The sequence below is a fragment of the Cibotium barometz genome, chromosome 36 (genome assembly GCF_041138505.1).
Source record: "Cibotium barometz isolate CiBa-2024 chromosome 36, ASM4113850v1, whole genome shotgun sequence".
Classification (NCBI taxonomy): domain Eukaryota; kingdom Viridiplantae; phylum Streptophyta; class Polypodiopsida; order Cyatheales; family Cibotiaceae; genus Cibotium; species Cibotium barometz.
The window spans coordinates 31,400,585-31,427,496 of record NC_141081.1 but is presented as its reverse complement, the minus strand read 5'-3'; the positions used below and the strand labels follow the sequence as shown (position 1 = coordinate 31,427,496).

Below are 26,912 nucleotides of genomic sequence, written 5' to 3'. Positions count from 1 at the left end.
CCGTATGTGTGTGGACTATAGAGCTTTGAACAAGCTTACCATCAAGAACAGATTCCCAATTCCGCGAATTGATGATATCTTGGATAAGCTTGATGGCTCAGCTTGCTTTAGCAGGCTTGACTTGAAGAGTGGTTATCACCAGATACCAGTGGTGCCACAAGATGTCCATAAGACTGCATTCAGGACAGCCTTTGGATTATATGAATTTTTGGTAATGCCTTTTGGTCTCACCAATGCTCCTGCTACGTTTAATCGTATGATGGATAGGATATTCCGACCCCATCGCAAATTCACAGGAGTATTCTTTGATGATATCTTGGTTTTCTCCAAGAATGAGCAGGAACACAGAACTCATTTGGTCACAGTGTTTGAAGAGTTGCGGAAGCATAAACTTTTCATTAATGCCAAGAAAAGTGAGTTTTTCCTTTCAGAGATTCATTATTTGGGTCATATTGTATCCAAAGGAGTAACAATGGATCCTGCAAAGATAGAGACCATTCGGAATTGGCTCGAATTGCAAAACGTACATCAAGTATATAGTTTTCTGGGATTATGTTCGTATTATAGGCGTTTCATAGGGCATTTTGCCATGATTGCCACTCCTCTACATGATCTCACAAAGAAGAAAATCACTTTCAAATGGACTTCAAAGGAAGAGGATGCTTTCTTGCAGCTCAAGCATGCTATCATATGTGGTCCAGTTTTGATTGTTCCTGACTTGCATAAGTCATTCGTAGTTGAATGTGATGCTTGTGGTGATTGCATAGGAGCTGTCCTAAATCAAGAAGGGCATGCAGTTGCATACGAGAGCCGTCGTTTGCATGATGCTGAGCTTCATATGGATATCTATGAGAAAGAGCTCTTGGCTGTAATTCACGCCTTAAAGATATGGAAACATTATCTTCTTGGGGCTGAATTTGTAGTCAAGACAGATCATCAAAGCTTGAGATACTTTTTATCTCAAACAAAGCTTTCAGAGAAGCAGATGAGAATGGCAAATTTTCTTTCCATGTTTCATTTTCAGATTGTGCATACTCCAGGAAAGAAAAATGTGGTGGCCGATGCATTATCCAGGAGGCCTTATGTAGTTGCAGTCTCAGTGGCCTCGCATGGAGACTTATCTGCTATGCGAGATTTGTATCATTTGGATACTGATTTTTGCCATATATGGACTGATTTGATGGCTGGTCATTCACATGCCTCTTATGTTATCAACGAGGGTTATCTTATGAAGGATAATTGCCTATGTGTGGTGAAGGATTTGCATCCAAAGGTTATGGACGAATGTCACGCTCCACCTTATGCTGGTCATAGAGGTATTATGCCCACTACTCGCATGATTCAGAGATATTTCTTTTGGCCAAGCATGCGTAAAGACATTGAGGCTTATGTGCGTGCATGTTTTACTTGCCAAAAGGTGAAATTTGATAGGCAAAAACCTCCAGGTTTGCTTCAGCGATTGCCTGTTCCCTCGCAACCTTGGGAAAGTATTACTATGGATTTCATTATAGATTTGCCTAGATCCCAGCATGGGAATGATGCTATTTGGACCATTGTGGACAGGTTTAGTAAGCAAGCTCATTTCTTGCCCGTCAAGAAAACCATCAAAGCTGATCATATGGTAAAGCTTTTTCTTGCTACTATTTTCAAGCATCATGGTATGCCTAAATCCATTGTTGGGGATAGAGATCCCAGGACTACGAGCCTCTTTTGGAGGGCTTTATTTGATAATATGGGTACTAAACTTGAGTTTTCATCAGCTTATCATCCCCAAACGGATGGCCAAAGTGAAGCTGCAAATTCAGCCGTGTTGGATTTGTTGAAATGTTATGTGGCAGATCAAAAGGCTGCATGGGAGAAGTATCTTCCACTTGTTGAGTTTGCCTACAACAATACAATCCATGCCTCCACGGGAAAGGCTCCGTTTGAGATTATCTATGGCAGAGTGGTATTGCCACCCATCCTTCGTACAAAGGATGAGATTTTTGCCGCTGATGAATATGTTCGTGACTTGGATGTATCCTTTGCTCAGGTGCGGACAACCATTGCAAGGTCACAAGATAAGCATAAAATGACTGCTGACAAGCATAGAAGGGATATGGAAGTCAAAGAAGGTGATTGGGTTTTGCTGAAATTTGAGAAAGCCAGGCTTCGGAAGAGGCCAGGACGAGAAGGATCATATCCTAAGCTGTCTCCTCGCTATTATGGACCCTTCAAGGTGATTCAGAAGATCAATGAAGTGTCATACAGGCTTGCTTTACCTAGTCATTGGAAGATTCACAATGCTTTTCATGTGAGTCTATTTCGGAAATATGTGGGGCCAGATCCTGATGAGCCTGTCACACAGAAGATCCGCCAGAGATTGAAGAGCTTGAGGAGATCCTCCAGCCAGAACAGATTGTTTTTCACAAGGAGCGAAAGCTACCTGCAGGAAAGCTTTCCCAGAGATACCTTGTGAAGTTTAAGAACTATTTGTTGTGAAGTTTAAGAACTATTTGCCTATTGATGCCAAGTGGGTAAATGAGGACTATTTTGTTGATTATCCACACTTGTTGCAGGCATATCTTGAGGCTTTTCAGTTGAGGACAACTCTTTAGAAGCCTGGGGGGATGTCACCAATTGGCCGACCATTTGGTCCATCTCCAGATTTTGTGTCTCGTTCACTTGAGGCCAGGCCGGTGAGGCCAGTATTTTGCTGACATGGACGGGAGCCAGACTGGTGCCACCCGTGTGTTAGCAGGATGGTGTCGTATGGACGGGAGCCAGACTGGTGCCACCCGTGTATGACCTGGACTGTGTTCGACCCAGGGGACTGTCACGCCATGGAAGAGCCAGTATTCGTGCCGTGTTTTGCCTATGGGACTGTCACTCCATAGGGAGGCTCGTGCTTGGAACTGTGTCTTACCTATGGGACTGTCACTCCATAGAAAGACCAGGTTTTTATGTTTTACGTCGTGCCATTTTTGTGCCGACAGATATTTTGTACTTGTTCCATGAACGGGAGATATGTCCATGATACTATTTGCACATGCACACATGATTTGCATGTTTGAAACTGTTTTCGCATGACTTGTATTTTCGTGTTTGCCTGCTTGACGTGTCACTTACTGAGCGGGGACGCCTGCCAGTGAGTCGTGAAGTCTGCTCTGTCTTCTGACAAGTTTTGGTGCATGTGAACAGGTGGTAAATATAATTAACATGTTAGTTTAATACTTTTATTTCTAACCTTTTGATTTATAAGGTTACAGGTTCACACCCACTTAAAAGTGGGCACCCCCTTTGGGCACCCACTTAGGGGCCTAGGTGGGGAGCCCCACTTAAGTGAGTGTGGGAGTGGGCATGGTCACCTACCACACCTCTTTGGAACTGGCCACCCACATGCAAGCGTGGGGGGGCCAGCCAAATCACTATTTGTTTTCTCCCTCTCCAACCTTAATAAAAGAAACCCCACGACCACCTTGAGGATACGATTTTTTTTTGTGCGCCTCCATCACCCGGCGATTCGCTTCCACCATCTTTGTGAAGATCAACTGCCCGACTATTTCTCTTGTGCATGTTTCCCCACAGGCGGCTGCTGAACCTGTTGTGCTTCTGTACACCTACTGGCGGCTGTATATGCTACAGGTGGCTGCGCATGCCCCTACAGGCGGCTGGTGGCTGTACATGCTTCTTGCGACTACTCTAAACCTCCAATCGGCGACTGTTCTTTCTGCACTACAGAAAACGAAGAGTGCAGCCAGGCACCTCCCCATCCTCACAGGCGGCTGCCACAGTTCAGGCTACGTTCCTGCTCCTCCACGCCAACTTCTCTCCACGCTGCAGCCAGGCATCGCCTCCCTTGCAAGTGGGTGCTCCTCCTCTCACAGCAGGCGGCTGTGCCCTTTGCGGTGGTACTTGTCTTGGTGGCTGCGCTAAGTTCTCTACGAGGCGACTGTGCCATCTCAACAAGGTGGCTGCTTCTTCAGCAAGGTGTTACCTCTCCTAAGGCTGCCTCTCTATTTCCTTCTTTGAAAGAGGTTGCACGTCTTCTCCACTGGCGGCTACAAGAGGACTTCACATCTCCTGGGTGGCTACACCTTCTACACAAATACCACGGGTATTGGTCCTCTATCTGCCATCCACAAGTAAGTGAATTTCAGATTTAAGTAAAGTATTTTGTGTTTAAATCTGATAAGGGATTCCTGACTCCCTATACGGCCAACACCTGTTCGGTGCCGGGTAGTCCAAGCTCTATTGGAGAACCTCGGTCCAAAGGTGCTGAGATCGGGAGAGCCGGGCGTTAGTACGAGAGCGCCTGTTTGTGCGTGGTCTCGGAACACCAGTGAGGCGCTCTCCGCGGAGTCCAGTGAAAGCACAGGACCGTAGAGACTGGACCACGCTAGTGGTCGTTCTGCTTCGAGTATCTACTTCGAGCGTCGACTTTGAGCCTATTTGTTTGGTACTGTATTCATATGTACATGGACATCATCTGGTTCTTGGAACCCATGGAGCATTGTATTTGTTAAATACTTCCAATAAATATATCATATATTGAGGGGGGGGGTCGGCCCGTTCTGGCCCCAGTGCTGGTGTCCATCTTTCTATTTCATTTCATTTCAATTTCAAGTTGTATTAAGTTGTCCATTTCAAATTTGTGGTTTTAAAGTTGTGCTATTACGCGTGTGGGTGTCCAACGGAGTCTTCCCACTTGACGGGATCGGTTTCAGCTGTCACATCCTCCTCCTCTCTATCTGCCTTATGCGCCCACTAGTTGTATAGAGGGCCTATTTGCATCCGTTGCTTGCGAAGGTCTCGCACAGACAGCAGAGCTACCCCATTGAATGGGTAGTGGCCTTCGCATGGCCCCCTCACTGAGGAAGTGAGACAGCTAATACCCAACTTCATGAGCCTTTTGCGATTTAGGCAATGAGAGCGATGGCTTCTTTTGCCTGCATCATGCTTCTTCTTCCACACCTAGCGTCATCTCCAACAGGGTGCTGCAGCTGGGGTTGCTAGCATCGTGGGTCGCCAACGTGTTATCGGCCTCTTGCCCTAACAAAGAAAACGAAAGACAGGAAAACACAAAGAAAAGAAAAAGTCTCCATTGCAGCTCTCCGAAAATCCATAGTCGTGTATGACTCAATCTCCATACACAACCACACACAAAACATAAGGTACGTGAAGGGTGGCCGTTAAGGGTAGGTGAAGTGCTATGGTGGCTAAGGGTGGTTCACATGGAGTGCGCGCACACTGGCTAACAAAAAACCAGGCTGGTTTTTCACGCGAGAAAAAGTATGCTTATTTAACATGATTTCTACTAATTCCATGTTTTCAAAGCTAACTGATTCATCCTATAGCATTCTTAGTGACTAACACTAATATTTTTTTGGCGTGAATATCTCGTGATATTTAAGGCTGTGAAAATCCAGTCTGGGTTTTCATGCCACCAAAAGTTTCCACAAACTGTTCAAGTGCACTTAATCCTTACTCTGCACGCATCCTTGAACCATTCTAACAAAATTTTACTAACAATAGCTACAGTTTTATCGGCGTGAATATCTCTAGATATTCAGAGTCGTAGACTAGTTTTTCACACTTGGTCAAACCCAGTCCCAAGCAGCTCAAAGATTCTAGAAAGTTGCACTAACATCTTTAGATAGCACCAACCTACTAACTTTCTTTTAAAAAAAAGAAAGAAAACGAAAAATAAAAGAAGAAAAAGAAAAAGAAACAAAGAAAAAGAAAAAGAAAAGTAGGGTATATAGGCAAAGAAGATCCCCCTAGTAGCTAGTGGAGGCTGACGTGGTTGATTTCTAATGTTACAAGATGGCTCCCCCTACTAAGGAGTACGAGGAATCCAATTAAGCATCCTTGGATCCAGAGGCTTCGATGGGCACTAGTGCTACCTTGACAAAAAAGAAAGGCAAGAAGGTGTCTCGGGCCCAGAAGCTGACCCATCTTGGCCATACTTACAGGATGTGGTTGGGACCATCATCAACAAGGAGGTGCCTACAACAAAGGTGAAGGTCTCTTTCCAGTACCATTCTCCAGATTGCTTGCCCTTCCTAGAGACACCAAAGGTAAAAGAGAAGTTGCAAGCTATTGGCTTGGACCAACACGCAGAGGAGCTACCAAATATCATCAATGCTCTACTCTGTGCCGAATTCACCAAGTTCTATAACAAGAGGATGGAGACTGGGGAGGTAACCATGCCAAATGGAAGCACAAGAAGGGTGATGATTCGAGAAGATGACATCCGAGAGGCCATGCAGCTAGCCCTAGCCACTTGCACCCCACCGAGTCGAAAAGAAGGATCTGCTGTTCGACACCATGTCAAGGAGAAGGTATTCAATAATAACGGTGTAGAGTATACGGATGTCCGGCAGAAAGCAGATGAACTGACTGGAAGGGCAGTATCCATGATCATGCAGATCAAGACAGTGGACAGGTATAACAGAATTGACGACCACAAACTCTAGAAGATTCATATGAACTTAAAAGATGATTGGGCATATTACCTATACAAGGAACTTTATTCTTACTTACCTTGGCATCAAAACAAGGTGGTCGACCCGTACCTTTTCACCAAGGTATTAAGCCACATCATAGGTACACCACTCCCAGTGGAAGACGAAGTCATAGCGGAGCCGTCACAAGTTACCCAAGAGGGAGTTTTGGAGAACGTGGAGGAGGCAGATATACTTTTGCCACCACAAAAGAGATCTTGGCAGGTATGGAGACTGAAAAGAAGGGGGCCAGGATGAATAAGAACCGAGTTAAGTCTAGCCCTCAAGAAACCAGGTCCAGCCAAGAAGATATAGGGAAAGAACCTATGGATTTGCCTCCCTCCCCAATCATGGTCCTTGGACTGGAGCATAGTACAGAAATTGAGTTTGTTACCTTCACCAAGCTCCAAGCCACACCATCTGTCAAGCCATCACAGTCTGTGCAAGAACAAAAACCACTTCTATTTCATGCCGAACATGTGCACAAGGCGGTAGATGTGCCGGAGGAGGTACATGAAGAGCCACAAAGACAAGAGAACAGGTAGAGGACCATGTACCTTTCCCACCACAAGAACCATTTGTGGAAGAAAAGGCAGCCAAGGGTGAGGAGAAAGAAGCTGATGAGGAAGGACCAGAAGAGGGAAGCCCACCCGCAGACAACCAGTACCTGCTCGCTTGCCAGAACAGGTCACAACCTCAACCCCAACAGTAGCAGAAAAAACTGGCCCCTCCAGGAAACATGACAGAACTGAGGATGAAGAGGAAACAAGGCCGGCTAAGGTGCACATAATTTTTCAGCTAAAGGATCCCAGATCGCATGTGTAGATGGCGAGAGGCTTTTCTGCGCACATGGCACCTAGGTCCCTTTCTCTTTTATTGGGACGGTGAGATCACTTGGCATTACACGCTGTATGTATGGCTCTCTCCCCCCCTTCCCGCCCCGCACACCCCCCCCCCCCCCCCCCCGCCCCTTTGTATGGGCAGGTTTCCTTTGAGAGTGGCCAGTCATGGAGGGAACCACCCTCCCTAGTTTCTACTTTGCCTTCTTTGGAGGGGTTCTGAGCATGTAGATTTAGCCTATGGCTATTTGTTTTTTAACTAATAGAAGGATCTTTTTACTTGGAAAAAAATAAATAAACTGACGTTCAAGAATGGGTATCCATTACCTCGGATGGATGACCTTATGGATCAGCTTCAGGGAGCTAAATACTTCCTCACAAAGATTGATTTGAGGTCCAGTTATCACGAGATCAGGATTAGATATGAGGATGTACCGAAAAATGTCGTTCGAAAAAGGTATGGCCATTACGAGTTTTTGGTTTTACCATTCGGGTTAACAAATCTATGGCACCTTTCTAGCAGATGAAGAACAAATTATGTCATGTGCACCCATGCACTGTGTTACATGGTGACAAATTGGCTCATCAACAGTGCAAGAATCATGTATAGAAGTAGTACCTTTTAGGATATTTTGTCGTATGTTGTGACCCCTTTGTGAGCCTTAGTCTGGGACATGTTAGGCATGAGCTTCGTAGGTCAGTCTCCCAGCTGTAGAGGTTTGTCAAGTCAGTGTCAGGTCAGTCCTCTTAACCCACTTTGGAGAATTCAGCAAGTGATCATCCTGTAGGTGCATGTAGATGTCAGCCATAGGAGTAGACTGCATTAAAGCTTTTAGTTGCACTCATATAGGAGGGGCCAGCCCCAAGGTCAGCCCCAAGGAGGGACTGCCTTGCGAGGGGTGTAAACACCCTTAGCCAACAGCAAATCGGCAGCCCTTATGGGCCTTGGCAGCAGTCGGCCAGGCCAGACAAGCAGTTGGCCTAGACTGATAGTCAGCCAGTCCACAGAATAAAACCCATGCTTCATTCAGCATTAATGCTATTTAACACCAATCGTGGCAGACATTCAGCAGGCCGACAGCCTTAAACCAGCCAACGGGCATATACATGGACATATAAAAGGCACCTCAGCCCTCAGTCCATAAATCATTAGAAGTCAGATCAAGTCTCAAGCAAATCAAGTCAAGCATGTGTGCTTAGGCTTCAACCTTTGCATACTTACAGCCATTCTTGTGCTTTCAGGCCAAGGCAAACGAAGCTCAGCCTCTTCAAGAGATCTCAGCACACCAACCCTCAGTCTTGGGCTGGTGTATCCTTTTTGAAGATAGCTTCATAGTCGCCTACAACTTATGCACAGTTGTACCCAGCGTTTGGTCGCTTTGTGCAGTCAGTCAGTCAGTTTGTCTGCTTAGTCTTGTGGACACAATTCAATTTGTATTCAGTTCTCCAGAAGAAGAAATAAAGCAAATCCTCCTGCTTGCAAAAGGGGGGGGGGGGGGGGGGTTGTAATTTGGAACCCCATCTGGTGTCGTCTTGCCAACATCTTTCATATTCATGTATGCTGTTTAAAGGATTGCTAAAGACTCACTCAACTCAGGTTTAAAGAAGGCCTCGTTGTTTCACACGGTCCTAGCTTGGCATATGCTACATTGGTATCAGTGCTTGGGACATGATTCAACCAAGCAACCTAGGGTGAGAGCATTCGGTGGATAGTAAAGTTAAGATTGGGAAAAACCACTCGCCCATCTACCATGGCATCAAGCTCCGAAGACATCACTAAAGAAGAAGAACCATTCGAAGAAACACTTCTGCAAAAAGAAAACGAAACTAGAAGTTAAAGGAGCAAATAAGGCAATTCCAGATGCAACTCGAAAGAGTCCAAATGGAAAAAAAACTAGCCGAATTACAGGCAACCTTGGCCCTGTAGGAGACACCCAAAGAACAAAGTTCCTCAATGGAACAACGGTGTTGATGGATGACTCAAAAAGAAGAGTGAGACCGTGAAGCAAGACTGGCCGAATAGCTGGCAGAGAAAGCCAAACGCAAGGCCAAAGAGGAGCGATTGCGGGCAGAGCTCGAAGCGAAGGCGAACCACGAGCGACAGGCTCAAGAAGACTTGAGGGACCAATTCCAATAGACACTCCAGACTGTGGTAACTTCTTTCCACCCTTCTCAGTCCTCCACGACCCGAGCCATAGCCTCAACAACCATCATCCGAGCCTCACTGAACTTCACCAAGTACGACGGCAAGTGCGACCATTCGGTTGTGACCCAGTTCATTCACTCTCCAAGATCACAGATATCCAAGACAAAGTCCATCTGGCGGCTCCACACCTCACAGGTGATGCAGTCACTTGGTGCCAACATTGTTCCCGTTTGCAAACAGATTCTTACACTGGCTTATCGGACTATGATTGGGACACCTTCATGTCCGATCTGAAGACTAGGTTTCTACCTCCGCAGTACATGACGAATCTTGAAGACGAGTTCTACAAACTCACCCAGAACGGTTCCCTTGTGCTCACTTACTCCAACAAAGTGATCACATTAGCTCATAGTTGGGGAAGTTCGAGGAGGAGAAGTTGAAGCACTTCATTTGGGGATTGGATCTAAACATTTGGTTTCCCGTTCGAAATTTTGAACCCTAGACTTATGATAGGGCTTTGACTCTTGGGTAGAACCATGAGATGATGCTCAGTGGAGGCAAGCCCAAGGTTGCTCCAGTCATCCCCAAACCTCAGTAGCAGTAGATGCAAACCACCCAACAGAACCAGGCGTCTAATCAATAGGCAGGTAAGGGGGCTCCCAACAACAAAGACCAAAAGAAGAAGGGCCATAATAGCTCTTCTACTGGGAAGGAGCGACAAGATGGACCTAAGAAGACCCTTGAAGAAAAGATCAAGGAGGGCCTTACCGGAGGATTTTTACAGTTAGATGAGAAGGAGCGGTACTTCAAAGAGAATCATTGTTTTTTCTGCCACCACACAGGACATGCAAAGAAGGATTGTACCAAATGACAAGCGGAAAAAAGGCAAACAACCAGTCTCTACAGTGGCTACCGCCACAGTTGTACCACCCCCTCTACCCTTGCCCTCAACCACTAATGTTGTTCAGCTTTTGAAACTCGCGGCGGCGGGTGCCCAGGGGACTAGGGCCTTTGATACACTTGTTGATACCATCAATGCATATTAAAACATTTAAACATTTAAACATGGCCACAGCCTTAACATATATCCATCATCACTTTGCATGAAACATAAAAGCTGGACAAAACATCCACAAATGCTGAAAGTGGAGCTTGCACGTGTGACACCGCATAGAGGCCAGAATGGGCCGACCCCCTCCCTTGGAGTATTTTATTACCCAAGGAGAATAATATCATGTACAAGCTTTGAGGGCTTACTCTCCCCATGGGAGATGCCGGATTATCCATATACAAATGCCATAACACAGCCCAACACGAGGCAACCAAGCCGGAACATAGGCTGTAGAAATGCCGAGCCAATAATATAATCCATATACCTCCATGTGGGTACTGATTCTTTCCCAAAAACCATGGGTCTTCATGCAATAGAGCTGGTACAGCAAGTACAACGCTCCATTCAGCCGGTACAGTAGGTACAATGGCTGGTATAGCCGGTACAATGGTTGGTACAGCCGGTACAACAAGTACAAATGCCTTGTCTTCAGCATTTCTTCGCGATGGAAGCCTCCAAAACAGTCCCCAACAGCCGGTATTCTTCATGGGCAGCCTTCAAGAGAGAGAGAAAGAGAGTAGCCATCATTAGGGCAGCCTGTAACGGTGGTAGGAGCTAGTGTGCAGCAAGAGAGCCTTTATTAATGAAGAGAGAGGGCTCCATTTTATAGATTTGGGCCTCCCATGAGCTAAAATGGCAAGAGAAGGCTACAATGACAAGTGGAGAGCCACGCAATAGCTAAAGTGACAAGTGTGAGGCCACTTGTCTCACTTTGATCCACTTTCTAACAAGTGTCAGGCCACTTGTCTCACTTTGGTCCACTTTCTTGCCACATGTCCCAATCTAAGAGATGGGTCCTTCTATAAACTTTATCTCTAAAAATAGACATTCTGTCATAGGCACTTTGCCAACCCTTGAATTTTCATCGGAGTCGACGGGCCAAAAATAGCAACTCTCCTAAAATTTTAGGAGTGTGGTCCTTTGTATTCCAGGATAATCTCCCATTCCCAAAGCTTGTACTTTCCAAATATTTAGACATCCTGGAGTCCACCAGACCCCTTTCATACTGGGAAATATCCAGGCTGGTGACAGCTTTTGCCCGCTTTGAATGCGGTACCCGCAGTGGTATTCGATGATAAGCAGGAGGGCGGAGTTAAAGAGCTTCATAAAGGTCTTATTAGAGCTTATGGCACAACGAAGGGGCAACAATTTGTTGTTCTCTTCGACATGGGCAGTTCAGAAGATGCCATCTCTCTATAGTTGGCGACCAAGATGAAATGTGCCCTAGTGCCTTATCATTTGGACGTGGACGGGTTCACTCCCGACCTATCACTCCCGGCCTATGCACCCATATCACTCAGAAAGCTCAACAGTTTGCCTTCACAATCCAGAAGGCTCAGTTTTAGAGGGATTTCATTGTCTCGCCCCTCCCTGGGTGCGACATGATCCTTGGGATTCAGTGGTTCTGCCAGTATGCGCCCATTCTTGATTGGAGGCAAGACACCTTCACGATTGACGAAGGTTTGCCTGAGCCTACTATCATTCGCGGGGATCAGAGCATTCAGGGTATTCCGCTCATTTCCCACCTCTAGGCTAGTAGAGCTATTAGAAATGGAGCTGAGTGTGCGATGATCTATGTTCGCCCACAACAGATATCAACATTCATCACGACTCCATTAGAGCCACATATGACTGATGACTAGCCTCCTCCAGCAGTTTCAAGACATCATGTTGAGGGATGATCTTCCACCGAGACTCCCACCCTCTCGTCCTGAAGACCATCGTATCGATTTGGTACTTGGAGCTGAGCCACCCAGTTTTAGGACATCATGTTGAGGGATGATCTTCCACCCGACCCCCACCCTCTCATCCTGAAGACCATTGTATCGATTTGGTACTGGGAGTTGAGCCACCCAGTAAGTTTTCGTATCGTCTTTCCAAGGCATTGGAAGTTGACTTGGAGATGCAACTAGCACAATTGCTTAGGTCTGGTTTCGTCAGGCCTTCATCCTCTCCATTTGTTTCACCAATTATTTTTATGTAGAAGAAAGATAAGACTGCACGTCTGCGTGTGGATTACTGAGCCTTGAATAAGTTGACAATCAAGAACAAATTTTCCATGCCAAGGATAGAGTACATCCTTGAAAGACTCAACGGTGCTAAGTACTTCATCAAGATCAACCTCAAAAGTGGCATTATCAAGTCAGAATCTTCGATATCCCAAAGACGGCCTTTCGAACAGAATGAGGTCATTACGAGTTCGTGGTTATGCCTTTTGGTTTGACCAATTCACCGGCGACATTCAACAAGATGATGTCTCGAGTCTTCGCCGTACTCATCGGTATATGTCTATTCATTTTTTTGGATGACATTCTTATTTTTTCTACCATTGCAGAACAATACGAGAAGGATGTGCAGAAGGTCTTGCAGATTTTGTGAGATAATGAACTCTACATCAATGCAAAGAAGAGCATATTTGGAGTTCAAGAAGTACAGTACTTGGGCTATGTGATCGGTTCTGATGGAAAGGCAATCCTTGATTGGGACGTTACGAAGACAGCCCAAGAGATACAATCCTTTGTGGGCCTTTGCGAAGCGTATAGCTCGCATATGGATCGGTTTTCCAACCTTGCAGCACCATTGACAGATTTGCTCAAGGGAGTGAAAACTAGAAGACAAAAGGTTTCCGTCATAGGAAAGTCTTTAGTGGTGTTCTTTGCTTTGCAAAAGGCGGCTTCCGAAGCACCAATCCTTAAACTTGCATCATGGGTTGATCCCTTCGAGGTGATCACTGATGCCAGTAATCTCGACATTGAAGTAGTTTTGCAACAAGAAGGAAGACCTGTGGTGTGTTACAACAGGAAGTTGAATGATGCAAAAAAGAATTATTTTGTATATGACAAAGAGATGCTAGGGGTTATCATAGCCTTGAAACAGTGAAACCTTTTCTTTATGGAAGGGAATTTATTGTGAAGACAGACCAGCAGGCCTTGAAGTGGTTACAGACTATGCCAAATGCCCAGTGGAGTGATAGACAACATAGTTGTTCCAACGGTTTAGCGGAATGATTAAGTATGTATGGGGTAAGTACAACCCTGTAGCAAATGCTCTTAGTTGAAAAGGTAGTATTTAGATAGTACAGAGTCCACTGTGTTGGAGATACAAGGAAAAGACTTAAGACAGTAAGAAGACACAGTATGCAGATTGTCCAAAATCTGGAACTCCTTATAGTACGGCCCTTTATTTAGAACCGGGTCATTATAACATCCAGGGCGGTTGGCTCTTTTACAAGGGTCGATTGTGTGTTCTCAAGGAGAAGAGACCGGAACTCCTCCATGATGCCCATGATTCACTTGTTGGTGGTCATTGCGGGATCAACAATATTTTGGAGCATGTTCCATATGTCAAAAAGTGAAAGTACCTCACACCAAATAGACATGGTTGCTTCAGCCATTTTCTGTTCTTGGGGGTCCGTTTCACGACATTTCGATGGACCACTTCCTGCATCTATTGGATTTTGGAATACTCAGTGTATGACGATAGTTGATAGATTCAATAAATTTGTATGCTTATACCATGCAAACAGATGGCCACAGCAGAAGATATAGCCCGGCTCTTTCTCCGATATTGGTATCCACTTTGTGGTTTGCCACAGACCATTACTTCAGATCGGGATTTTTAAGTTTACACCTCACTTCTGGCGAGCTCTGTTTGACAACTTTGGTACTAAATTGTCATGTGCAAGACATGCATTGGGTAATCCCAGGGCTAATCCTGAATGGCAACAAGATAAAGAACTAGATTAGATCTGGACTTGAGCATGTGTTGCTGTTGTGGCCAAGAAGTGACTGGTGGAGGACATTTGAAAGGCTGTTGGCCAGCGCATTTATGAGAGGACTCCTGTTGGCTGCAGCAAGTTGTCCAGGACCTGGCCAACCAGCAGTCCAAGGCCTATAAAAGGCAACTTTGCTCATCATTTTCATTCATTCAGTCCAGCCAGGACTGGGTCATAGATTGGGTATCTTTACCTTTTCAAGACAACCTATGGCTGTAAAGATTGTACATTCTTTTTGTACCATATGAATATACTGAATACTCAGCTATCTCTCTATCTCTTCTCTCTCCTTTGTATGCATTTTGCATCAGCATGCTCCAGGATGGTGTTTAGGACTGAAAGACTCCTAGAGCTTCCGCATGTGACACAAATTGCAATTGTCCAGTGCATTCCATGCCCAGACCGATGGCCAAACCGAGATTTACAATCAGTTGGCTTTCGATGTGCTTAAAGCGTACTGCCATGATCAACAATCGAAGTGGGAGCTTCATCTCCCGTTGGGATAGGCGATTCTCAATGACATACCCCTTTATGCTTATGTATAGGTGTCATGTGCATGCACATGGACATGCTCATCCCAGAGCTAATCCTTGAAGGGCAACAAATAAATAGAGGAATTAGGGCATGAGTAGGGCACAAGAGGACACTAGAAAGGCATCCTGTGGATGCAAGATCAGGTCGGCAGGTGGCTCAAAGGGCTACAAGTGCCGTTGGCAGCAGACCAGATATTTGCTGTATTTTTGCTGCTGGCCGACAGCAGTTGGCCAGCATATGGGGTAGTCTCAAGGCCTATATAAGGCTCAGCCAAGCATTTGTTGAGGTATTCAGTCTTGTAGGGATTGGATCATTAGGATAGGGCTTTTGGAGTCCAAGTTAACCTTTTAAGTGCAGCCTAGGGCTTGCTAAGAGTTGTACCCTCTTTGTACATTATGAATATACTGAAAACACAGTTCTCTCTCTCTCTCTCTCTCTCTCTTCTCTCCATCTCTTGTTTGCGTTTTCATCTACATGTTCCTATGGAAAGGTGTTTAGGGCTGAAAGAAGACACAAAGCTTCCGCGCTTGTGACACTGGTAAATCAGAGCTTCAGGTTAAGCAATGCTAAACACTGATGGTGTCCTAGAATCTAGATGAACGTGCACAGTCCAAGGAGTGTAACACAAGACATGGAAGAAGTTTCCAGGAGGTTGGTTGGTGGTGTTCCACAAGACCCAAGGGGAATGGCAGTCCTGTGAGTCGGGGCATACCAGAAAAGGCTTTCAAGAAAACGGTTCCAAGGGATGATGATCATCCAAGGGGTGGCGTGAGAGTGCCAGACTCAATACTTAGGAAAAGAAGACCAAAGGAAGTGTTTAGGGACATGGCAAGAAGGCATACCAGAAAAGGCGGCATACCAGAAAAGGCTTTTAGGAAAATGGTTCCAAGGGATGATGATCATCCAAGGGGTGGAGTGAGAGTGCCAAACTCAATACTCAGGAAAAGAAAACCAAAGAAAGTGTTCAGGGACGGCAAGAAGACAAGGGGACAAAGTGGAACAGATGCATTGATCTTCATCAGATTTGGAGTGGAATTGGAGAATAAGGCAAGGTTTTTCGTGAAAAGGTTGCCAAGAAGGGAAGGATGACAGGTTTGGGAGTCCATGTGGAGACAAAGGGATGATGACGATCATCCAGGGTCAGAAGTTGGAATCCCGTCATCAAGTTTAGCAGAAGGAGATGTCATGTGCATGCACATGGACATGCTCATCCTAGAGCTAATCCTTGAAGGGCAGCATATAAACAGAGGAATTAGGGCATGAGCAGGACACGAGAGTACACCAGAAAGGCATCCTGCGGATGCAAGATCAAGTCGGCAGGTGGATCAGAGGGCTACAGGTGCCGTCAGCAGCACACCATATATTTGTTGTATTTTTATTGCTGGCTGACATGGGGTAATCTCAAGGCCTATATAAGGCTCGGCCAAGCATTTGTTGAGGCATTCAGTCCTGTAGGGATTCGATCATTAGGATAGGGCTTTTGGAATCCAAGATAACCTTTTAAGGGCAGCCTAGGGCTTGCTAAGAGTTGTACCCTCTTTGTACATTATGAATATACTGAAAACACAGCTCTCTCTCTCTCTCTTCTCGCCGTCTCTTGTTTGCGTTTTGCATCTACATGCTCCTATGGAAAGGTGTTTAGGGCTGAAAGAAGACAGAGAGCTTCCCGTACATGGAAGCATGAGAAGTTATCTTCCAGGTTTTGTGGACCATTCAAGGGCACAAGATTAGTGATGTTGCATACTGCCTGGAACTTCACCAAGGTGTAATGGTTCATCCTGTCTCTCATGGTAGTCGACCAAAAGAAAAGTTGGGTGACTCGGACGAGGTTGTTCCTTTGGAGGAACTGGTCTAGGAAGAGCAAACAACATATTGTTGGAAAAGCATTTGCTCAATGCTCCATCCTTGTGTTGTTACTACGGGTGACGGATGTGATCTATTTTGTAAGGCCTCCTATATGAGTAGTAGTCATCGTGGTGAGCACTCGAGCACTTGGCAGTTCCCAGTTTAGACACTGGATGGTGGCCAAATGTGGTCAGGTGGTTAGGAGATGGCTTATGTAGACTTGGCACCACATTGTTCTTGGGTTGTGGGGCCCGTTTGAGGGTCTAGATGGTCTCAAATGGTTGTGGGAGTTGGGTGCGTCCCTATAGGACCTTGTTGTAGTCTAAAATGGTTTCAATCAGATGATATGGTCGGTTGGTCATTTTGGATCATGTTGTGGGTTGTCTGATATGGCCGTCCTACATCCATGCCGATCTTTGGCACTGTATATAGGCTAGTTTGGCAGCCTTTCTTCATTCATTGAGTTCATTGTGTTCAAGCACTCTTGTAAGCAAGAGATCCTTCGTACAGAGTCTGAGTCTGTCTAGATTGCCATCAAAGCTCCTTATTTGGAGCACATGGGTGGGTGGACAGCCATCAGTTTGTAATCAAAGTTTGCAAGCAGTAATATTGTTTGCTCTCCACTTCTTTCTGCAATTCAGTGCTTTGTATTGTGAAGATCCTGTTTCCGCTATTGTGTTTTCTTACACATATATCCCTAGAGAACCAAAGTTGCTTCTAGATTAGAAAACTAGGCATTCAAAGTGAAGTACCTATAATGAGTACTTGATTAATTGCAGTGGAAGATCTGAAAGGGAGGTTATGTGGGAATCTGTTCGGAATTTCCCGGAAGGACATCAATGGTCCTTAAGGGGGGAGGTATGTTATGTCCAGACCGGCTAAATGGTAAGCACATATCCATGTCATATGGCTGGAAGGTGTGCACTTGATATCCAAAGGGAGTATTTAAATATAAGCTTTGTGGGTTCCCTAGTGGGAAAGCCTGATTTTCCAAGTAGAACCTCCAAACAAAAGTATATTTTTGATTCCAATATAAAAATACCTCTCAAGATGCAAGGTGTCCTTTTTTGGGGTCTCTCGAGATCTTTTCTTTTGTTCCCATGCACAGCATGTGTCTTCAATATGTTGTCAAACCATTTTGTTGTAAGAGCAGGGCATTTCAAGTACATATGAGACCTTGGTTAAGGCGGCTTCCATGGTTTTACCAAATGTATGCACCTCCAAGGGATACAACTAGTGGGAAACAATCCTCTTACAGGGTAGTGCTAACAATAAAATGTTACATGTAGAGGTGGCGTTGCTGAAGCAGTGATGGGCAGAGACGGCATTACATATATGGTGTGGTACCGGTGATAGAGCTGTCCAGGGCTGTTGTGCACAGATAGGGCAACAGCATGGGTAGATTGCACAGCTGTCACAGAGGGAGGAACAGCATGGAATTGAGGCAGAGCAGCCCTCTGTATATATGTGTGTGCATGTGTAATATTTAAACACAAATGATGTCAGAATTGAAAGGAGTTTATACCTGTATGCTGAAAGTCAGGGCCAAAACAACAGCCCATCCAAGAACTGAAACCATACCCAGGCTATATAGAATAGCAATAGGACCATTGATATCTGCTCCTTTGGTTTCTTCTGTCAGATGTGCTGCGGCATCATAGCCAAATAACGAGTATTGGGAGATAAGAAATGAAAGAATCACACCATATGCTTTGCTTGGCACAGTTGCGAAATTGGGAAATTTCTGAAACTGGAGGAAGACAAAAGATGCTGTCTGGGTTTTTGGTGCTACCAATGGAAGATAAAGCACAAATAAAATGCCTCCAATGACCTGCAAACACTTCCGGTTACTTTTATTTTCAAAGTACTAAAAAATGCAAGGCAAGGGTGGTCGGGTGCGTGTGTGGGTGGGCAGATGTGTGTGCGCGTGCATGTTTGGGCATTGAAATATTTATCACATTTGCATGGTACTCAATAATGCAAGGCTTAGGAAGTGTGTGTGTGTGTGTTGGGGGGGGTGGGTACGCATGCATGGTTGAACACATTGCATCTGTGACATTAAAGGCAGTGCGAAAGTTGTGAAATCAGTAAAACATACCTGCCACCAGATGGAGACTATTCCGATGTAAGAAACCACATTTAAAGTAAATGTGTTAAGAATTGCCCATAAGAGGGTCATGCAAATGTACATATTCAAGCAAACCCATGGAGGGGCCAAATATCCGCCACCTTTGTTGGTCCCAGTGCCAAGAAGTATGATGTTCTGCATGACTTGTGATCCTGCATAGGCCTTTCAAATTTTCAGCATGTTAGACAGACAGGTTACAAGACTAAAGGCCATGTATGAAAGATAATCTTGGTGTCCTTAGGATCAATTAGATGGTTCTAACTATGGCATGTGATTGAAAAGCACCTGAGCACCTATGCCTGTGATTGTACCCAATAGTTCAAGCCATGCACAACACCATGAAGCGAATGGTCCCCATGTTGGTCCAGCAAGGTGAGCAGTCCAGAAGTACAATGATCCTGTAGTCTGCCATTGGACAATCAAAAAACATGAAAGTAAGATAAGTAAGCTTTGAACGATGAAAGTAATGATAAAGAGAGTGAAGACCAAGAGCTGGTGCTATCCCATAATCATAATGATTAGAGCTCATCGATAATAATTGAGTATGCATCACTTTTTGGAGGACCAGGAAAAATGAGTGAGATGACTTGATTTGTTGTAGTGGTACTTGGTGAAAATAATAATCCATATTATAGATGGACTTAGGGAGAAGGGATGAGAAGATGTAATGCAAGTTAGCTTTAATGTTTTGGATGTTGGGGAAAATCAGATCTGGTGATACACGAAAGCACATTGCATCCATTGCTATCGTGTAAAGCTGGCTGACGCACGCATGTGGGCATTATGAGGTGGCTCGCTTTGACTTCCATATCAATGGAACAGTTCTTGAACTCTGTTACTAGGGCTTAGTGTTGTGAAGTATGCATGGGTCCATCCCGTTGGCATTATTTTTTCAAGTGGATTATTGCAATGTAATGGCATGTAAATTAGGTAATTCAGGTTGTTTGGGTGTTTAATTTGATCTCGCAATAATCAAGTGTCTTGTTGATTAGATCATCTTTAGTCCTTTATGTGTTGAAATGAGCTTTGTTCCAGTCTATAATGCTTCTTTTTCCTACCATCTTGTAGAAACATTGAGCACTGCTGAGGGGATCCTTCTAAATTAGAATGTTGTATATAAAACATGTAAAGTAACAATAAATTTTATTAACTTCCTTGGATGAAAAAAGATGGTTATATTACTTAAGGTATAGAGTACACTCGTAACCATACATTATAATAGTTAATCCATTACTACCTCCTGTAAATTCTAAAACAGTGGTCTATACTTTAGAGGCCTTGTAATCGTATATGACTTGACTCTCTCTCTCTTCTGCTCAAGGTTGGTCTTGGGCCTAAGGTTGGATTGGATGTGAACTTCCCTCAGAAATGTGTGCGCTTGTCTATTGTCTAGTATAATACCATACACTCTTAAAGTTCTCCATTCATGTGCATTTTTCATTACATTCATTTCAAATGTTGGTTAACCTTAGTGATGCAGCTGCGCAAGTACGGAAAAAGGGTGATCCATGTCTTGTTTGGCCAAGGATGATGCAGAGTGGAGGTAAGATTTGTAATCAGTATTCAAAAGTTTCACCTTGGTGGACATGGCTTGCTACCTTGAATGACTTGTTGAGACCATCCATGAGCTGCTTGAGTAGAACTAAGCTTGTGTTGTCAATTTGGAACGTCTCTGTTTGTGTACACAATATGCACGTGTGTTGGAGTGGTGCTAAAGATGCAGGCTGGATAAATGACATATGAGCTAATTGCTAGTTGTCCTCCATGGCTTATTGGTGGTGAGGTTTTTGTTTACTACTACATGTAGACTAAAGGGTCTCATAAGCCATTTTGACCCCTCAACAATCCCCCCTTCTCTCTGTGTGTTTGCATGGGCACATGGATTCATTTGTGCATGTGTTGGGTGGGAATAGGTGATTACTAAATTTGTGCAGTTACAAAAGTAGGAGAACTACGTTTATCTGGTTGACTTTGCATGTTAGTGTTCATGCTCATCATGGCTAGTCTATGTAGGGATGGCACTAAATCTATGTGGTGGTTTTATACAAGGAGGAGGATTTTATTTTTTTCATAGAATTGTACTTTCCTTTAAACATGTTAATGACATGAGTGGGATACTATGGGGAAAAAACTTAAACCTCCTATTGAGTTAGTAAGGAGGAGTTTTAAACTTTTAATTAGCAAATATAATTTTGAGAAATTAAATGGCTTGGACTTAATTGAGAAATGCATAGATTTTTTCATAACATTGACAGGCATATGTCGAAAGACTACTACACGCACATGAATAAGAAGTCCTTGATTTTGAAGGGGGATAAGCACACATTATTCATATTGTATTTGGTGTCATTTGTACTCTACATGTTGCTAAGAATTCTTGGATGTTCAATAGGAAGTTGATACTTTTTTAGACAACATTACATCGGGTATCAAATCAATGGATTTTAGCCTTTTTGTGGGCTTTTATTGCATGTATTTCCAACAAGCTATTGTTTGCTATCCTTCATAGTACAAATCCAATGCTTCTAGTAACATCTTCTTACATTGCGGAACTCATTCTATCATCTCTTCTACCATAATCCTTGTCCCTTGTCCCCCGAGTGCTCCCATATACACATGCCTTCTCAAATGTCGTGCTTTATTTTGCTCACTAAGTTCTTTTCTTTTTCGTATTTTTAACAGGATGGAGGTTTGTCTTGTCTTGCTCTCTCTCTCTCTCTCTCTCTCTCTCTCATGCATATATATTTATATGGATGTGTGGTTGTAAGTACGAGCATATGCAAGTGCATGTGTGTATTCTTCCTACAATAAAGCTCTCTCTCTCTCTCTCTCTCTCTCTCTCTCTCTCTCTCTCATCCTGTAGCTCATGGTTTATAGTGCAAAGTGTTAATAGTATCTTAGCAGGGCTCTCTCTCTCTCTCTCTCTCTCTCTCTCTCTCTCTCTCTCTCATCCTGCAGCTAGCTCTCTCTCTCTCTCTCTCTCTCTCTCTCTCTCTCTCTCTCTCTCGTGGTTCATACATTAAAAGTGTTTATTGTAGCTTTATAAGGTACACTTATTGGTAACACCATTTCATATTATATGCATGAATTATTTTTTTAACAACTTAAGTTAAAAAATACTAATTGCATATAAGACCTTCAACTGAATAGTTGCGGGTTGGCATAGAGTTTCACATATTTAGATAAAAAGCTTGACAAAAGACCCTAATTTCACATTTGAAAAAGACATTTCTAGTATAGCATCTTTAATGTCAACAATAGGTATATGTACCGCTCATAAGTTACATTTAGCTCCATAGAAACACATGTTCAATGGTTACTGAATAAGTTATTGAGAGATTTCTATAAGGCTCTCAAGCTTATCTCCCTATTACTCTCAAGGAGATGACCTTACCCCTACATTTAGTGCCCCTTGAAAACTAGAAAAATGCCTTTACAATGGTTTCCATGGTGCTCTTATGTGTATGAATCTCCTCTTGGCCATTGGAAGATGAAGTAAATTTTTCTAAGATAACCTTAAAATTGTTTGAATAGTTTATTTCACTTACGGACTACCAACTTATCTTTGGAGATGTGTATTTGATAGCAAGAAAAGAGCTAGAACTCAATATCAACCACTTCATTCTTGTTAGTTTTGGGCTCCTAAGCATCCATCCCTATGGGATAAAATATAACTCTTGTTTTTTAAAAGGTAGGAAGAAATTTGACTAGTACCTTCAGGCTAGAGGTCCTCTTTGGTTAACCTTAATGCTAGGTTAAAGCCTATGTAAAAACTTGCTTTAGGATGGTGATGTAATGACTAAGAAGGTCCCAAAAGTCAAATAGGGCATTTGCTTCTAACTCTAAAGTAGTGGGCGTGTTAGACACTCTTGACATGTGCATGGTTGTAGACAGAACGGTTGTAAAATTGACGGTCATATCATATGCTTCTCTTCAACAAGATTGAAACATCTTGCTCACCAAAAGTACCATCTTGTTCAAGGTTGAACATCAGGAGATTTGAAGTAACCTCTCATTAGCCACTATTCTCTTTCACCATGTCCCCCTCAAAGTAGGAGGCAATGACTTGGTTATGTTAATCTAGAATACATGGCCAAGTGAAGAGCCTTCGTCCATAGAAGATGTAGTGATGTTTTTCATTTGATTCTCCTCTACTTAGAAAAAGGATATTTCCTAAGAGCAACTCCTTCACATAAGAGGGACAAAAGCTTGAAATATTATTTGGGACTTTTAGAACCACATATGTCTCTCTTGGTCAAAAACTCAACTTTACTTCACACTATTAAGGTATGGTAGAGCTCTCATTGAATGCGTGATTTAGCTATGTTGTCTTCCTTTCTTGCTGATTCTCTCCCGAAGTTGACATCAAGAATTCAAGTGCTTAAAGAGTGTGCCAAAGAAAGGATATGGTCATCTGATATCTACTTTGCAAAATTTGCCAGATCCTAAGTTAGATGGTGTGGAAGCAACCTTACTTGAAGATAATTCTACACAAGGAACAAGTGCTCCACCAATAGGAGCCTTACTTGAAGAGAATTCTACACAAGGAACAACTTCTCCACCAGTAGGAATCTCAACAAAAAGAACTACATTGACATTAAGTCAAAGAACAAAAAATCTTGTGGGTTTTGTGGCAAAGGAAGCACATAACATTCAAGGAGATATTAGAAAACCTAGGAAAAATCATTGAGGTAGCTTTATAATGAAGCATTGTATAAGGCTAACCATTTCAAGGAAGTAGTCATCAAGTGGTGTAAGGCCTTGCAAGAGGTAGTACCAGAAATGAGAACTAGAGAAGAAGAGCTCCACCAATGTGTGTTGTAGCTCACCGTAGGCATGTAACACATGGATGTAGGTCAAGGCTTTCCATGAGCCACTTGGTGGAAAAATAATTTGTGAATAACCTTCTACTTTTAGCCAACCAATTTTTTGTGTACCTACTACTTAGATCAGAACTTTTTGAAATTTTGTTAGGGATTCGATTCGTTTCTTTTTTGTCAAACTAATCTAATGTAAGCACAACCTTTAATATGTTTTCTTTTCTTTAAAAAAAGTTTCAATGGTGCATATCGTGATCCTCTAGAAGTTCCTTGTGAGTGTTCACCGAAGACATTGCACATTTTCTTGAGAAGATGATCCATTAGGTGAATCTACTTTACTTGGAATCACATGCGTAGCTATTAGCTTGAATGGATAATGCACACAAAAGGAGTTGAATAATGATCTTATATTGGATAATGCACACAAAAGGAGTTGAATAATGATCTTATATTGGACCCCTTGTTGACAATAACTAGCTATCTTAAACGTAAATCTTTGTTGTTTTGCAAATGGTAATTTTGTGGAATGTTTTTTTGGCCTTGCCATGGTAGCCTTTGTGTGTTGAGTATGATTCTGTCCTTGATAGTTAAAGAGGACGTTTGAACCACTAGTTCTAACTCTACATAAGAGGTTCTACTTTTGGAAGACTCTTTTCTTTCTCTTTTCTCTTGTAGGCCCATATTCTTGTTTTCCTCTTTTTCCTTGTAGGCCCATATTCATTTCTTTCTTTTTTTCCTTGTAGGCCCATATTTGTGAGAGAGAACACCTCTCTCTCACTCACTCACCCTCTCTCTCTCTCACACACCCCCCCCCCCAAAAGCTACACCAAGCGCACACACACACACACACCCACCCACCCCCCAAAAGCTGTTTTAGCTTGGCCATACTCTGGAATGAATCTCTCTCTCTCTCTCTCTCTCTCTCTTTATATATATATATATATATACCAATTTTGCTACTTTTTGCCTGCATGGCGGATTGAAGTGAACTCAGTTATCCTTAAGGCTAACTGTGTTGTGATAATTTCAAGCAAGGACGGACGGATTGCTAGCCTCCAGTCTTAATCCTTGCACTAAGTTACCTGATGAAGTGGTTTTAGCAGTAAAGATTGAAAGGCTTACCGGGAAAGAGGAGCAAATCTCAGCGAGTGCAAGGGCCACGAACCAGGTGAAGAAAGAAACGATGAGCCAGCCCCAAACGACACCCACGGGACCTCCGAAGGAGAGGCTGAAGCCGTAGAGTGGTATGATTCCCGTAAAGAGGGTGACTGTCGAGAATGCTATGCCCAAGGCCTTCGCCATGGTCTGTCCACGAAGATCCCCCCCCACAAAGATTCAGATTCCAATTCCCACAAAGATTCAGATTCCAATTCCCTAAAAGATTCAGATTCAGATTCAGATTCAGTAGGGCAAGCTCACCATTGTCCTGCGCAGCTCCTGCTTGTAGCCCAGCTCATTGAGCCTCCTCTCCCCACTGTCCATAGCTGGGTTGCGCTCAAGCTCAGCCATTTTACTCCCTGCGATGCACAACAGTGTGGCATGCGAGAGAGAGAGAGAGAGAGAGAGAGAGAGAGAGAGATACGGCAACTTACGAAGCTATCACGCCCCGTCTTGACATACGAAACACAAATTGCTTTCAGTAAATACAATAGCATATATATATCTTGAGAAGTGGTGCACAAAAACCATAGAACCTCCTCCTATACCATGCCTATAACCATTATTGTAGTCCAAGGGCGTGTAGCTTGGTGCCAAGAGGGGGTCAAGCACCCGGGTTCAAATCCCAACTGCCCACACCCCTTAGACGCCAATAAGTCTATATACACATCTCTCTTTAGGAGAATGATTGTAGTATGTCTCTTTAGGAGAATGATTGTAGTATATCTCTTTAGGAGAGTGACTCTGGCATGTCAGCTTTTCCACCTCCACCTCCACCTCCACCTCCACATCCCCTTCCCTCCCCCCCTCCTCCTCCAAACCCTCATTGTCTAGGTCACATGTGCTTATGATAACCTGGAAGCAAAGCCTTTTATGTATTCCCTCTTTCTTAAAATAAACAAGAAACAAAAGCTTGTGGGCTCTAGGGTCTGAGTTGCAATACCCTCGGCATGTGGATGTGCAGATCTTGCTTTTAAATCCTGACACTAGTGTAGTATTGTAATAATAATTAAACACTAAAAAAGAAAGAGAACATATTAAACTCGAACCCCTTCTAAAGAGCACATTTATAAAACCTTCAACTTTTTGGGAAAATGCACCTACAAATAAGCTTCATGTTTTTCAAGTGTCTTCAACTTTTTGGGAAAATGCACCTACAAATAAGCTTCATGTTTTTCAAGTGTCCTTTCACTTTTGGAAGTTCTATGGCTAGAAATGAGCAGTTTCAAACTTTGAAAATGGCCTCATTGTTTAAGGAAAAAAATGTGTTCAAGGATGTCCTTGATATCTACACATATTTTTTTAAAAGCTTTTTCTACGCAATTTTAACTATCTTAAAGATACAATATCAAGAATCTTATTTTAGCACATATAATGCTTTAATAAAACTTGTGACATAAATTGTAATTTAAATTATCACCCTTATTATATTAGGAACTTTAATGAAATTATCACCCATATCATATTAGGAACTTTAATGAACATGAATTGTTTTTTCGTGGGAATGCATATCATAATTATGTTCATATGAACATCATGCATAATAACTAATATAAAGTGAGAGATCCCTTAGAGTCTAGCATAGAAGGGATGTATGTATAAGCTCAAAAGGCAACATCATCATCTTCAAAACTCAAACCAAAGACACCTTAATAAAAAAAACCAAGCTATAAATAAGAGGGTTAAAGATGTGGAAAGGGATGTAGAACATAATAGAAATGAACTTTGTGTATCATCTTGGAGTGGTCAAGAAGGGCTAAAGTGATGCATCCTTTTGATAATTAGTTTTTGATGTAAAACCCTACTACTCACATATGTACAAATATCCTACATTAGCTATTAGGTAAGGGCAAGTCCCTTAGTATGTCCTTGTCATGCACCAAAGTTGAAAAGCGTATAATAAGGACTCACATATACCATTAAATGCTTTTGCACTCAATTCAAGGAGTACATTCCCATGCTCCATAATCCTAGAGTAACAGTAAGGGGTGATGCACTTGTATAGGCTTAGAGATTAGGGAATCACTCTACCTCTACTCCAAATACTTCCATGGAGGACTTCATCCGTCAA

At 43.3% G+C, this 26,912-nt stretch overlaps 1 protein-coding gene across 2 annotated transcripts in view; it reads right to left on the bottom strand.

Annotated features, from left to right (window-relative positions):
• LOC147617789 (amino-acid permease BAT1 homolog) overlaps positions 1-25,445 on the bottom strand; it is a 42,421-nt gene extending 16,976 nt beyond the window's left edge. Inside the window, exons 1-5 of one of the 2 annotated variants that reach the window (XM_086776040.1) lie at positions 25,103-25,445; positions 24,806-24,988; positions 19,149-19,268; positions 18,834-19,025; positions 18,261-18,566 (exon numbers count right to left, since the gene is read on the bottom strand). In XM_086776040.1, coding sequence (XP_086632166.1) covers positions 18,261-18,566; positions 18,834-19,025; positions 19,149-19,268; positions 24,806-24,988; positions 25,103-25,192 — 891 coding nt within the window. In that variant the 5' untranslated portion in view covers positions 25,193-25,445. The remainder of the gene's footprint in view (positions 1-18,260; positions 18,567-18,833; positions 19,026-19,148; positions 19,269-24,805; positions 24,989-25,102) is intronic. The other variant, XM_086776039.1, reaches the window with a different exon arrangement.
• Positions 25,446-26,912: the final 1,467 nt, after the last annotated feature.